The sequence below is a fragment of the Serinus canaria genome, chromosome 2 (genome assembly GCF_022539315.1).
Source record: "Serinus canaria isolate serCan28SL12 chromosome 2, serCan2020, whole genome shotgun sequence".
NCBI classification, from domain to species: Eukaryota; Metazoa; Chordata; class Aves; order Passeriformes; family Fringillidae; genus Serinus; species Serinus canaria.
Window position 1 is genome coordinate 32,172,659 of NC_066315.1, and position 14,224 is coordinate 32,186,882.

General features: G+C 39.6%; 1 protein-coding gene across 4 annotated transcripts in view; it reads right to left on the reverse strand.

Moving 5' to 3' along the window:
- Positions 1-4,832: 4,832 nt before the first annotated feature.
- The window catches only part of IGF2BP3 (insulin like growth factor 2 mRNA binding protein 3), a 110,446-nt gene continuing 101,054 nt past the window's right edge, over positions 4,833-14,224 (reverse strand). For all 4 annotated transcript variants that reach the window (XM_050970338.1, XM_050970339.1, XM_030235698.2 and 1 more), the window contains 4 exons: positions 10,539-10,613; positions 7,469-7,600; positions 6,528-6,641; positions 4,833-5,591 (listed from right to left, as the gene is read on the reverse strand). In XM_050970338.1, coding sequence (XP_050826295.1) covers positions 5,490-5,591; positions 6,528-6,641; positions 7,469-7,600; positions 10,539-10,613 — 423 coding nt within the window. In that variant the 3' untranslated portion in view covers positions 4,833-5,489. The remainder of the gene's footprint in view (positions 5,592-6,527; positions 6,642-7,468; positions 7,601-10,538; positions 10,614-14,224) is intronic.

The following is a 14,224-nucleotide window of genomic DNA, read 5'->3' on the forward strand; positions in this document are numbered from 1 at the left end:
GTGCTTCAATTACTTGTTTTCTTGCGAGAGGATGCAGCTCATCCTGCATGTGCAGTTGTCTCGTCTCCTAGCTTTCTTCTCACCTACTTTCTGAAAAGGGACACTGAGACAATACAGTGTGGGAGTGAAAATCTTCAACTCTTTGACATGGGGAAAAAAGTTCTATAGAAAGCCCTTGGTCTCTGAGCATTACTTGCTGCTAATGGACTGTTGAGCACTTTCAGAAGTCACTGTTCAGTGTGTTCTTAGCGTGACTGATGCGTGGTCTGCTAACCAGTTAAAGAACTTGAAGGTCATAACCAACTTGTCTGTGTAAGACAAGATGTTTTTCTGTACTGCTACAGGACAGGGGGTTCATCACTGGATTAGGATCTCTTCCTCCTGGAGAAGTGTGCTCTGCCATGTGTCAGAAAGTCAGAAAGCAGAAGCAGGAGATCTTGAGGGTAATCACCTTTTTTTCCCCATAGCCCTACGAATTACTGCAAGCCCTGTCTGCATCTCTGCCCTGCACAGCAGCTTGTTTGTAATGCTCAAAGTGAGCCTGCATTTTGTGCCTGTAGCTGTGTTATTCAGGAGGAAGTGTGTTTGTTTCAAAGAATCCAAACAAACCAAAACCCACTTCTCCCTCTATTTCAGGTCATGTTTTCTAGCTGTGTCTAACTTCTGTTTTTTAATGAGTGACTGCCTCCAAGTTCACCTGCTCTTTGATACAAGGCAGCAGAAAGTTCTGCAATTAAGGGTATTTGTTAAATGTAGTTAAACCATGCAGATAAAACATCTTTGCCCACAAAACAAATATGTTGTTGGAAAATACAACTTCAGAGAAAGGTTTTCAAAATGCTTCATGACACTTTTTGAAAGTAATCACATGGGAGAAAAATAACCTTGGCTGTCTTACAGCCTCTGATGGGTTCTACATGAGGCATTTCCTCTTAGGAGGGATGCGTAGGAGTAACTTCAACTCATTCCCTGAAACATTTCCCTTTTAATGCTATTGTGGATAAGTTAAATGTGATGAATAGAGGTAGGTGCAGCAAACATTACACCATCATATGAACCCACATTTAGTAACCAAACCATGTACAGTATCCTGTCTGAAAGAGCAGTAAAAAAAGGAGTACCCAGAAAAGAACAGCTGTGTGAACAGGCTAGGACTCTTAAGAGGTGAAAAGGGTTACTAGTCTAAAAGACAAGACCAAAAAAATAGGGGGGAAACAACCCAGTAAAATTAACAAATATAGCTGACTTTACTGGCAAAGCATAATGTGAAAAGGAGTTCAATGAACATATACTGGTTGCTATTAAACAATCAGAACTCCCAGCCCAGGGAAAGAACTTGATCCTCATCCATTTAAAATAAGCTTTTCTAATCTCTGGTGGGCTACTGCAGTGCTCCAGCCACGTTACCTGCTATCCTTGGTGAGACTATGGCCTGATAGTCCTAGAAGCTGGGAGCTAGGAATTAACCCAGTCTAGATGATCAGTACTGTGCAACACTAAAGCCCTTTTGGAAAGAAAACATTTGGGAATGATTTCATTTGGATCAATCAGGTGATTTCTGGGTAAAATAAAAATACCAAACAGTTTGTGCAATGAGTCTGTAGATTCAGCATTCAGTCCTTCTGGGCAGGTACACGTAGGTTTGGTTCTGAAGGATCCCTTGATGAGATGAACGGGAAAAACCATTAAGTGAAACTTTTGTCATCATTTCTCTGATTTCTTGCACTGCATCTGAATAACTTCATTTTCAAGCAGTGTTTGTTTCCGTCACTTGAGCTAACATCTCTGTTAGAGCCCAGCTTGAGTGCTTTCTCAAGAGTTTCCCATGTTTGTCTAAGAATCCACCTCACCCATATCAAGCCCAGGCTGTCTTGCACAGCACACATGCTCCGGTTAATGGAAAAGAGCGCATGCCTTGGAAATTGCAGCTTAAGAATAAAAGCTCTGGAAGGTTAGAAGCAAATAAGAATGTTATGATAAAGCAAATGCTTAAAACAGTCAGGGGTTGAGCTGTCACAAATGCACCAGCAGTACAGAACAAGGCTTGACTTTTTATGCTGCTCAAATGACAGGGTGCTGTTTCTGAGAAGTTGATATTGCCATGGAGAAATGAGCTTAGGGTGCCCTGTGAAATGTAACACTCTAAGCAGTACCTTCTACATAAATTCTTCAATTCCCTCTTTCTGCTGGTTGGTCCCAGGAAATGAGCTGTGAAGTAGGAAGGTGAATGAGTTTGGAAAACAAATTGGACTTCCCAGTTCTCTTTTCAAAGCCAGAGAATTGTGTAATTCATGATGTTCCTTCATTCCCCAACACATCCCTCTCATGTAAGCATTCAGTTAAACATCTGGTCTCGTTTTACTCCAAATAATGTTAACAAGGATCTAAATGGAAAGGTGATACCGCCTCACTGGCAAGTGGTGTGTTTGGGTGGTCATGGTAGGGGTGAGAGGTTGCCAGCACACTTGTTTGCCTGTGTGAGTGGTTCTGCCTGTCCAAGCTTCTAGGGCCACATTGATGACAAAGCTTCATCACTCCAAGACCACCACAGTAAAGACTGGGTAAAAAAACCTGCCTCCCCTCTCCCCCACCCCACCTCCCCCCAAAAAATTACTGAATTTCTAACAGTCAGTACTGTCAAGTCCACATTCCTTCCACAGCAAGTGAGCCTAAGTGAATGGTGCAAGGCAAACCATGAAGCATGGGTTGTCCTACAGACTATATGGCATTATTAGATGGGAGGGAGAAGATTAATTACAAGCCGCAGAAGTCACAGTTTGTTTTGGGAAGTGCAAACATTGTAACCTGGCTGTCCTAGCAGCTGTGGAATACCTCTAAGTTACTGCTCATCCTTATCCAGTTATTATGGACAGAAAACCAACTTGATCAAAGCACCACAGATACTCAGGACAGTCTGTCCCTATGCCTCAATAATTTAAAAAAACACCACACAACTTTATCTGATGATAGGAGTTAAACTCTTTATTCCATTCAGAGGCATCTGGCAAGTAGAGCTGCATTGGGGGGCACATTACAGATGAAAAATGATCCATACTTTCTGGATATTGAAATCATTTACAGTATTTACTTTCTAGCTATTCCCAAATACTCCAAATTACCAAGTCTCAATTGAAAAGAAAAACATGAGATACCATATTAAGTCTAGAAATTTAAGAGAGATGACAGTAATCAGCAGATGTAAATGCAGCGCCTATCTGTAAAGTAATTTTTAATGGAAACAATGAAGTCAAATCCTTCTCAAATGTTAAGAAAGGAACGTCCGACTGACTTAAGCCTCAACAAAAATTAAAATGCTATGTACTTTCCATACTTCAGTAATTTTAAATTCAATGTAAGAAAAAAAAATTATCCTAAAGGCTAGATGAAGGTCACTGTCAAAAAAGGAAAAGAAACTCATTTTTCTTTGCTAAAACTACAACATAAGTTTGTGGTTTTTAAACCAATTAGTAAAGAAGAGATGCAGGAAAAACACTTCAGACCATTTTCAAAATTATCTAATCTGTACAACAATGATCTTTGGGAAAATTATCTAGTCTATGTAGTAATGCCTCTATTTCAACATGAACCTAAGAGGTAGATAACAAAATGATGAAACAAATGTTTTTGCTCGCTGTGCCCCTCAAATCAGTGCAGCATGGTGATTCTGATCATCTCATGCACAAAAAACATCACAAAAAAAGGTTCAGAGGTAATAGCATGGCTCTGTCGACCACACACACACAGGCGCGCACGCGCACACACACACACAGCAGTCTTTATGCACCATGTGTTGCCACATTTTTTTTTTCTTAAACTGAGGTAGACTGAAGTTTATTGTAGAAACTTGAATGTGTCACTATTACCACAATCATCATTCAATTTACATTTGGAAATTTAAAAATTTGGTAACTTTCCTGTTATCCCTGCCTTTTGACATTTTTTTTTTTTGTTCTCCTCTAATGGTTGGTTGCAGAACGTGCATAAATCCTGCTGCATCTATTATAAGCCAGGCTAGAGAGGTTGTTGTTTTGTTTGTTTTTTTTTCTCTTGTAATCATTTTCAAAACCTTCAAAGTGGCTTAGTGTGGCCCATAACAGCGGCTGGATATGTAAACTTAGCCTTTCATTATCTTTCAATGTGATCAAACACTGTTTGACCTTCCCCCATCGTGGTAACTGAAAGCAGTATGATGTGATCTGCAGACAGCAGAGACCCTCCTGGCCTCAAAAAATGCTCCAGCAGATCAAGTGTTCTATCAAACTGAAGATGAAGCTTGCTCTTTGAACAAAATGGCAAAGTCCAAATGGGCTGCAAATGGTTAAATGTAGCATTATTAGGTAGTGATGGTCAAAGGCACAAAGGGTTCATGCATTCAATCAAGTAGCACAAAAAAAAAATTCAGCCTCTTGCAGCCTTCTAAATTTTTTCCCCCAACCCCAGCCTCTTGCCATCACTTCCTTGTCCTGTTCCCAAAAAAGTACCGTCACAAACTTTTTCATCCCATCTTAAAAGAAAACTAAACGGCATTGCTGCTATCAGAATGTTGGCATCATTCACTATCTTTTGAACATTCATTGAATTTTTTTTTTAAACAAATGATGGTGTTGAAGCCCTCAGGAAATCTGAGGCTGTGTTTTTTTTACCCACCTTACTCCCATCAGCCAGCAGCTAGAAGTGCTCTACTATATTTTTCCCCGATAAGTCTGTAGTACTCCTGGCTGGTGGCTGATCAAATTTTAATTTTTTTTAAAAAAATAAAATGCTCAAGAACTATTAGCTTTATAAAGTATACAAAATACCAAAAAAAAAAGCAAAAAAGGAACAATTTCTCATTGAGGTACTAAATGCCTGAGGTAGTTTAGTAAAATGCATATTTATCTTTTTATGCCCTGGCCAACACCATTCAACACTTCCCTTAGGTTATTCATGGCAGTGTTATGTAAAAATGCAACCAAATTCTTTTTAAAAAATGCCACTTGTTTCAACATTGGGACTAACACTTAAACTCTTGTCAATACCCTTGCTCTAACCCTAGCCCACCCGCAATCCCACCCTCCAAATGTGTTTATTCTTTTACAACTGGACCTATAAGAGCAATGCCTTTTCTTTTTTTTTTTTGTTGGTTTTTCTTTTCTTTTTTTTTTTTTAACCAGTGAACTCAGAAGAGAAAGCTTCATTAAACCAAGTTCTAAAGTTGTTGGGGAATAATAAGAACAATAAAAAAGACTAACGAGTTTATGTTAAATTGTGAGAATAGAACAAAAGGGAAGTGAAGGGGTCCTTATTTTAAAGCTGGGTTTCAAAAGTTTGAGAGAGCCTAAAGAATACATTCTCAGAGACAGCGTTCAACGGTTGCCTGGTCCTCGAACAGGTGATTGGCTTGGTGGATCTTCTGCATAAAACTTCAACAGGTGCTCACCACCTGTCTCTCTGTCACACAGTCTGTCTTTGGTCTGGCATCTGTCTCTGATGGGCCATTTCCTAAACCTTTATTTCCGTCTTGGCTGAGGCTGTCCGCTTTGCAATGTTTTTTGCTGTTGCTGCTGCCTTCTTACCTGAGCCAGTATTTCCTGAATTTTTCTCTGAGCAAGCTGAAGGACACAAAGAAGAAGAAACAACCCATCATGATGCCATGCTGCAGTGACTGCTGTTTACAACCAACAAGAGATGCTACTGGGATTAAGAAAATCTGGAATGACGAAATTTCTAGTTCTGACTAGAGTACTTTTCAGTTAAAATACACTTGAGAATAAACATGATGTACAGCCTAAATTTTAATTTTTCTTCTCTTTTCGACCTACCACAACTGCTTGTGTGGTCAATTTTCTCATCTGTAGTGCATAAAGTACGAAAATAGGTAGATGACTACCAATGTTGAGATTTTTGAAACTACAGCCTTAATTTTACTCCTCTGGAAATACAAATGTTTTATAAGAACCACTGTTGTAATAAAGAGGTTACAATTTTTTTATACACTAGAGTAACTAGAAGGTCAGACTTACAGGACTTCCCAGCCCCCCATCTCCTTTCTGAACTACAAGTCACCTGCAGCAAAGTATCAAAAGGAATGAGTCTGATTAAGTGAAAGAAGGAATCTTGTGATCCTTTCCTTAATGATATTATATCAACAGATTGGGCAATGTGGATGAATTACATATCTGGGTGTATTCTTTCCAGATATTATGGAATGGCTTGTGTCTCTGTTCCTTCTGAATTTCAGCTCAATCACAGCTTGGGTTTTCTTTTGCTTTTAGCAAAGCTTTGGCAGTGCCAGAGCCTGCATAAATTGACAGAAGAATTTAGGGGAGACTGTTTTGCATATGTGAACGTGCAGTATTGTTATAAATCTCTCTCACAGGCATGTCTCTTGCAGCAAGACAACCAGAGGAGCCTGGTTGCTTTCTGTATCCTACTGCTTTCTGTATCCTGAGTGAAAGTGTTCCATCCCTTGGCTCCTGCACATGGCTGTAAGAGAAAGACCATGGAAACATCAAGGCAGATACAGAAAATCACTGCAGTCCTCCTACCTGGCATGCATAGAAGTGACCAGTTATTTTCACAACCACCTGATCATTTTCATCAGGTGTCTGGTCACGAGGGACTACAACTTCTGCACTTGTCAAGTTTTGAAGCTCATTTACCTATAAACAGAAAGTAGAAGTCAGAAAACTTTAAACTAACAAATGTTATACAACCACCAAGCCTCAAAGACACTGACCATTGAAACATCATCCTCTAAGCTACATTTTTTTAAACCCCTCACTGACAGAAAGCATCTTTATGCAGCAGTGTGCACTCTGCAAGCTGAGCCTCTTGTGTCTCTTAACATAAATTAGCACCAAGTCCTCTGGGTTTGTAGAAGTGTTTTAAAGACTAAATACAACACACAGAAGGTGTTAAATACACGACTTTAAAAAACCAAATAGATGCCACAGTATTTAGAGATGAGTTTAAAAAAGTAAGGTCAGAAAAATCACACAATATAGGGAAAAAAATGCCAGCGCATTTTTTTTCCTTCAAAAACCTATACAATATAGAGAACTTCAGACTGGGCAGGTGGGAAATTCTGGGAAAATTTGTTCAAATTATTTTCAGTAGCTTATTAGCCTTCCATCATGTTAAGTAGAGGTGAGAATCTTTGTCTCATTAAAACTAATTTTATTTTAGAAATGCTTATCATTGTGTAATTAAAGTTTTAGATGAGCAGCTTCTCAGACATTTTTGTCCTTAAACCTCTTGTCTTAAATTCCTACCACTTATTTAGAAATTAAATAAATCATTCTAAGATTGGCTTCAACTCCACAGTAGAAAAAAGGAAAATGTAACCAAGTACAGCTAAGAAAACAGCTCCTGCTTAAATGTAACATCAAAGAATTAGTTTAGCTAAAAGTTTAAGCTTTATGTGTATATACACACTGAATACGAAACATAACTGAGCAATACTAAGGGTTTTATTTCAGCTACTTACTGTTTTGCCTCCTTTACCAATAACTCTACCAGCAGCATAGGATGGCACTTTTATATGAGCCTCAAGTTTCACTTCTTCTTTAGGTCCAAAGAAATTTTCTTCTTTAAGTTTTCCATAGATTCTCCCTTGAGCCTGCAAAATTGCTTTCAGTTAGAGAATGTTCTTGGAATCTAGTTAAATGTCAAGAAATTCCACAGAAAGGTGAATTCTTAGTACACAATCCTGACAAAGTGTTTTCCCTAATAAATACACTGCTTTTCTAAAAGAAGTCTTTGGACCAAACCAAGGAAGCACCAGTGTCCAACTTCAAGGATTGCTTGACAAACCAGGGAACCACACAGCAATTTAACAGAGATCATTATTATTATTATTATTATTATTATTATTAAGCTTTTCAGGAGAAATATTTCTTTTAAAAGAAACTACCACATTTCTGGAGAGGTAAAGAGTGATAGAGAGAAGAACTGTCAGGCAGAACAACAATCCCAAATTTTTTATTACACCCAGAAGCACAAAATGCAACTAATTGATTCAGAAACCCATTCTTTTAAGATGCTAAACTAAAAAAGCCACAACACCCCCAACAAGTCATGGTCTAAAGACTCCAACTGAAGCAAAGAACTTGCTTTTACAATCCATTACAACATATTGTTTAAAAATAAATAAATTTTCACTTGCTCAGATTTCCAAAGTAAAGAAACAAACTGCCCAGATCTAAATAGTTCCATGGGAACAGTATAATTCCAACCAGCACACAGTTCCTTTTTCTGGGAAACACACAAGTGCCAGATAGCAAGAAGAATGTCCACCGAGAGTAAGGTTGTAAATTTGCTGATTTTTAAACATATTTATTTCCTTATTCAAGCCATTTATTTCGTGAATTTGTGAGAAATGGTAACCAAATCTTCTCCTCTTTGGCTCCTAGATGCTTCAAAAGAACAGACATTACTGCCAAATTATAGAGAAAGATGGGATGTGGACTTCTTTTAAAAAAAAGATTGTAGATGGTCTTCCAACATCTCCAGTCTTTCAGTTCTTGAAAAGGCCTTTAGGAAAGGAACTAGCCTAACTGGGCTGCAAGTCCCTGCACAGTAAAATGGTGGCTGAAATGTGTTGACTACCCTAGATTCCCCTTCACTTTCATATATCCCAGATCCAAGGCAGCACAGCCATGCATGAATAGTGGTGTCACAGGGATGCCAGAGCTCTAAGGAGCACTGCAGCAGAGGCTCTGAACAGTGGCATGCTCCCTTCCCATTGCCTTGCTAACAACTAGCCCTGCATACTGCAACACCTTCAGGCTGCAGCAGCAGAGGAGGAAAGGGATGCAGCCACTGCAGCTACCAGGGATGGGAATCACAGACAGCAGAGCACAATGGAGCAAAGAAAGGATGCTGAAGTCACAGGCTCTGGGATAACACTGCCTCTCCCAGAGCTCATTACTCATCTGAGCAGCATCTATTCCCTCTCCAAGTTGTTGAGCACCAGTTTAACATTCTTGGTGCCCCAACAACCACTGTCCCAGGAGAGGAGACCCTTCTTAACCAGAGTTTAATGAGAGCACTAATGAAGTGTGGACCTGGCCCTAAGGCCAGCTTCAGGTTAACAGTAGTGATCAAAGGAAGGACTGAGCTCTGCCTCTGCCCATCCCAGTCAAGAGGGCATTGCTCAAAGAGAAGCTAAAAGACCACAAGGTCTGGAGCTGAATAAAGCCCCAAGGGAAAGCCCTTTCCTTCCTAAGACCAGCATACCCCAGCAGCATTGACTGTGCTACTACACTGATGCACCTTTGCAGGCAGAGCTCAAGTGTAAAGTGGTGACTGATAGATGTGCTGTTAAACTAATATGAGGTGCAGAAAAGGGACACTTTCCTCCTTGCAGGAGCCAGGTTGGAGAGGAGAGCTTCCAGAAGAAACCTGTGGGACTCCCAGTTTATCTTGGGAGGAAAGCTGAAGGAAAGCCTTTGCCTGCATGAAAAGTTAGGATAAGGGATGCCCAAATTTCCTTTGGCATGCTACTCCTTGAGGGTAAGTCCACTGGTATCTGATGAAAAGAAAGAGTAGCCATTATCTGACCTTTTGCTGATCCCAGACCATAAGAGTACATGTGGCCAAGCCCACATGCACACAGAAAATATCAAGGACACAGAGCTTCCTAGTCATGCTTTGCCTTCAATGGCATCTCAAATGTATATGGTAACTAAGCAACAATCCCAAATGCATCTAAGTTTGTAATTACCACTGCAAAATACCTGCCCTGATAATTTTCCAAAAATCCTAAAGGCATTAATGAAACTGATATCCCTGAAGTTTGGGCACCTCCTTCTTGGAAGATGCCCTGAAGCAAAAATACAAAGTCAAAAATGAGAACAGGCAAGAAAATGATGCCAGGATACAAGAAACTCTCAAGTGACTTTCTACATGCTCCAGGCCACATCTGTGATGATGCCAGGCTGCTGCACTGAGCTGCCTGCATCATTCCTAGCACAGTCAACTCCTTTTGGGGTAACTAGATTTATCCCTTGACATTTAAGGCAGAAGGCCACTCTGGAACTTAATTTGAACACAGATGGGATAATCAGGTTGAGTATCTCCTTGTAGTTGCAGTGGAAATGCAATTAGAAATCTTGCATTTATCTGTAGAGCTACCCAAAAAGCATTTTCCATTTGGCACAAAACAGCAACCTGGGAAGACTCAATTTCATCTTGTAGCTTTGTTATTTCCATTAAGCACACAAAACTGTAGCACATACCAAGACAGATTAAAAGACTCAACTCAAAGGTGCTTGTAGATGGAAGAGACATTTAGGAATGTAATATGAGCATATTTTTATGCTAGACTTGATTCTTACTTACATGAAACACACATTAGTTTTCAGGTGACCAAAATGTGGCCTCTAATAGTATTGTATTACTCATATTCCTACGAGACCTTTCAGCAGAATAAAAGCAAAACTCAAGCATTTACTAGAATTTGAATAAAGTGTGCTTGGAACCAAGAGTTTTGTTTTCAATATTGTCCCTTAGGATCCAAAGACCACTACATACTGACAAGTTTTTATATGTTGTACCTTGAACTGAGCTTCTGGAGGTCCAGTGATGATAACCATTCTCAGCTTGGCATCTGGTCCTTCAGCAGGGGCAATCTGGAATGGATAAACATAGCTATTGGTAGCTGTCTTTTGAAGGAATAGTTTAAAGCCACCTCCTCCCCATTTCAGTCTCACATTCTGTTCAGGAGTGAAAAATTATTCGTTACAGCAGCAGCATCACACTTCAGTCATGACGGGTTTGTTCTCTTTAAAGTGCATTAATTAGCTGTAATGAAATATGGAGAAACTGGCTAAACCACCAGGAGCAAATTTACTTCTGAAAATTAAAGACACAGCTACTCATCCACACATGGCAGAATCCCACACGGCGTTTTCATGTGGCTATGAGTGATGTAAGACATGTAGCCTTCAAAAAGACAAATCTGGTTAATAAACTGAGATTCTCATCCCTACCCACTAGCTTGAATAGTCTTTCTAACAAGTTTTGCTCATTAGCAAAAGCTCTCATCCATTCCCCTGAGAACAGAAGATCACTTTACTCTTGTAACTAATCAGATCCAAAACATTCCTCTATACCGGACAATGTGTGACCCAAATAAAAATTAAGCTCCACCAGAGCTGAGACAGAGATGCCTGTAGGGTCTTTAGCAGTTCATGTCACCACAACAGTAAGATTTCTGTGGGTGTTTTTCTCAGACTCCAGTGGCATTGAATAATTCAAGCTAGCCTCTGACATTCCAAATGAATCTTTTGTTTATCACAACTGACATTTCCATTGTTGCATCTAGTATTACATAGCTGCTGTTGAATGAGCAATATATTAAACACTACAGAATTTCATCTCAGCTGTTGGCATAGGGATGTTATTCATATTTAACATCTGTAGTTTATTTCAGACAAATTACCAGTCACCAGGCATCATTTTCACTAAAGAATTTTGCTAAGGAAAGTTTATAACATTATTCATATTGTACCCTAAGATGAGAAGGCATTACATACTAGTTATCTGGTTTGCGTATCTATTTTTCGTTTTTTATGAATTCCAATTGGCTAGATCTAAAAATACACATTAATTTTACAGCAGTACATTTATATGACATGACGTCGTAAGAACAAGCACAGACTAAATCCTTTCATTCTTCGGAAAAAGTATTTTAGAGGGGCAAAATTTCAGGGCACATTCAGAGGCAGCTGACTGAACAGAGCTCAGCCTGACAATTGTCATTTGTGTAAAGTGGACAGGTTTGTCTCTCAGTCACCTCTAGTTTTCTTAGCAAACACCAGCACCTTCATTAAAATTTTAGGAAAAATATTTTCCATTAAGCCTTCATTACATCCTATGTGTGTCTAAATGTTCTGGGACATATCTTGCTTTGATTTTATCCTAGAATATTCTGTTCTCAGAAGCTGGGGGAAAACATGGCTGAGGGCTGCAAAAGAGACATAAACCAACTAACATTTCAATGTCTAAGGGGTAACCTAAGAGAATTCTGTGTTAATTTTGTCTGTCTGCCCTTGGAAAAAGTAGTTATGTACATACAAATAGTATACAAGAGGTGAATTTAACTTCTGAGATTAAACAACTTTACATTCCTAACCAGAAAACAATATTTTATATGCCAAGCCACAAAATGACAACTTTATACACCCAAACCCAGCTTTCATCAGGAAGGGCTGCTCTGCAAGGAATTTATTACCAATGAGAAGACAATTGTTCACAACAGGTCCCAGCAGCACAGGGTGGGCAACAGGCAACTCAAATCTCTGCTTGGCTCTTTTGCTGAATAATTGAGTCTGCTGGAGTCCCACACTGAGCCTGCATGGCCAAGCAGCACTGGGACACAACCTGAGCTCAGCAAGAGCCATGTTCACCTCTGAGGTGACAGCCTGAGCACTGCAGCCTTGTACAGAACCCTAGTGCATCTGCAGTTCAGTCTTACATCATGGGTTTTGAGTTTCACCAGATCTACAAAGCTCAGCATGAGCACAGAGGAGATGCAGGAGGATGTAAAACACTTTCAGCTGTACCAAGCTACAGCACAACTCAAAACAAGCATTATGCACAGACTTACTTCCTCCACAAAGTATGGTTACTGCAGTTTGGCAAATTACAAGTTACTCAGGCAGCACTTCCTCCAACTCTTAGCTAAAAGCACAGATTCCTTGATTCACAATTTATTATTTCGTTCCAAAGTTATGACAGAGGGCAAATTGAAGTGGTCCCATTTCAACATGAGGGAAGTTTAGAAGTTTTGAATAATTTACCAGTTGCCATATTTAATACTTTCACACAGAAGCAAGCCTGATGCTCCACATTGTTCTGCCAGATCACAGGTTAAGCTGCATTATTTTCATAGATAAGTACACATGCAGCAATCCAATTTTACAAGCACACCCTGAATCTATATGCTTTTGTTAAGATTTAATCATGTTTTCCCCAAAAAGTGTCTTTACTTTATTCTTATTGAAGGAACAAAAGACCAGCGCTTGAGAAAACTTTTATCTGAATTTAAATTAAGACAGAAATGTTAAATGCATGGGTTAGAGGGGTGCCAGCCAGTAAAGGAAGCCTGAGGCCACTGTTAGCCAGATGCATGAGAAATACTGGAAACCCCCTTTCCACTAAACTCTTCCAAGGACCAACTGAAGAACTAGTTTGGACTGGTTCTTGGAGGTCCAGGTTATTTCACATTTCTCTCTCCACCTAGAAGTACCTTCCATACACTGCTTAAACTTTAGATACAAGCTGCAGGAATGGAGAGGAGAAGAAGAAATACATATGATACATCACAGCCCCACGCAAGGCAGATTTGGTGAAGAAATATTGACACCTCTCACTTTTTCCTGTTTCATTTTTCCCCTAAAAATATGGTCATTAGTGCTCAATTAATGTAAACTATCTGGGTAGTATAACTATTTAACATTCTGCTCAAAAAAGGATGGAGTTGGTCAGTGTGTCATTGGTTGACCGGCCAGTAAACAGATCAGCACTAGGCAAACCACACACAAGACTCATTCATCAGGGTTCCCCAGTTATTTTGCTCTGTATACTTAGATGAACACCTTCCAAGCCAAGCTTAGCTTCACCAAATTCAACTCAGCATAGCCAGGCTCCTGCCCTGTGCCCCAGACTTTTGGCAGATCTCTGCCATAGCACTCATTAAACACATCACTCCTCTGAAGCAAAAATAAAGAGGGCTGAGAAGAAAACATTTGTTTTATCTGTGCAGTAAAACATCCATCTAACAGCATACTAAAGCTACACACTGTACTTTCAATACACTGTTTTCTAAGATTTTTTTAATTAAGGCCAAAACATTATCTTTACAGCATAAAAAAAGCAAAAAAATATTATTAGGAAGAAAAAAATGCTCAAGCATTTAGAGAAGATACTTGTGGTTACAAGGGAATTAGTGGCCAAAAGCCAGGGCCTTCCTACAACTGCTGCTGGTACTAACCCCTGTAGACAGCCAAGAAAGATTTCATCAAATTGACCAAAACTCAAGCTTCTGTTAGAGGTCAGCCTCTGCAAACCATCCTGTTCTTAGCTACACTGAGTGGTCAATACACAAACAGCTGGATGTTAAACCTGATAACTAGAAGGTAAATGTGCTGTTTGAGAACTGACTGGCCCCAGGAGCTTGGAGGAGCACATGGGTGAAGTTACAACACCAACAATTCAGCATGGAGCCATTTGAGCTTGA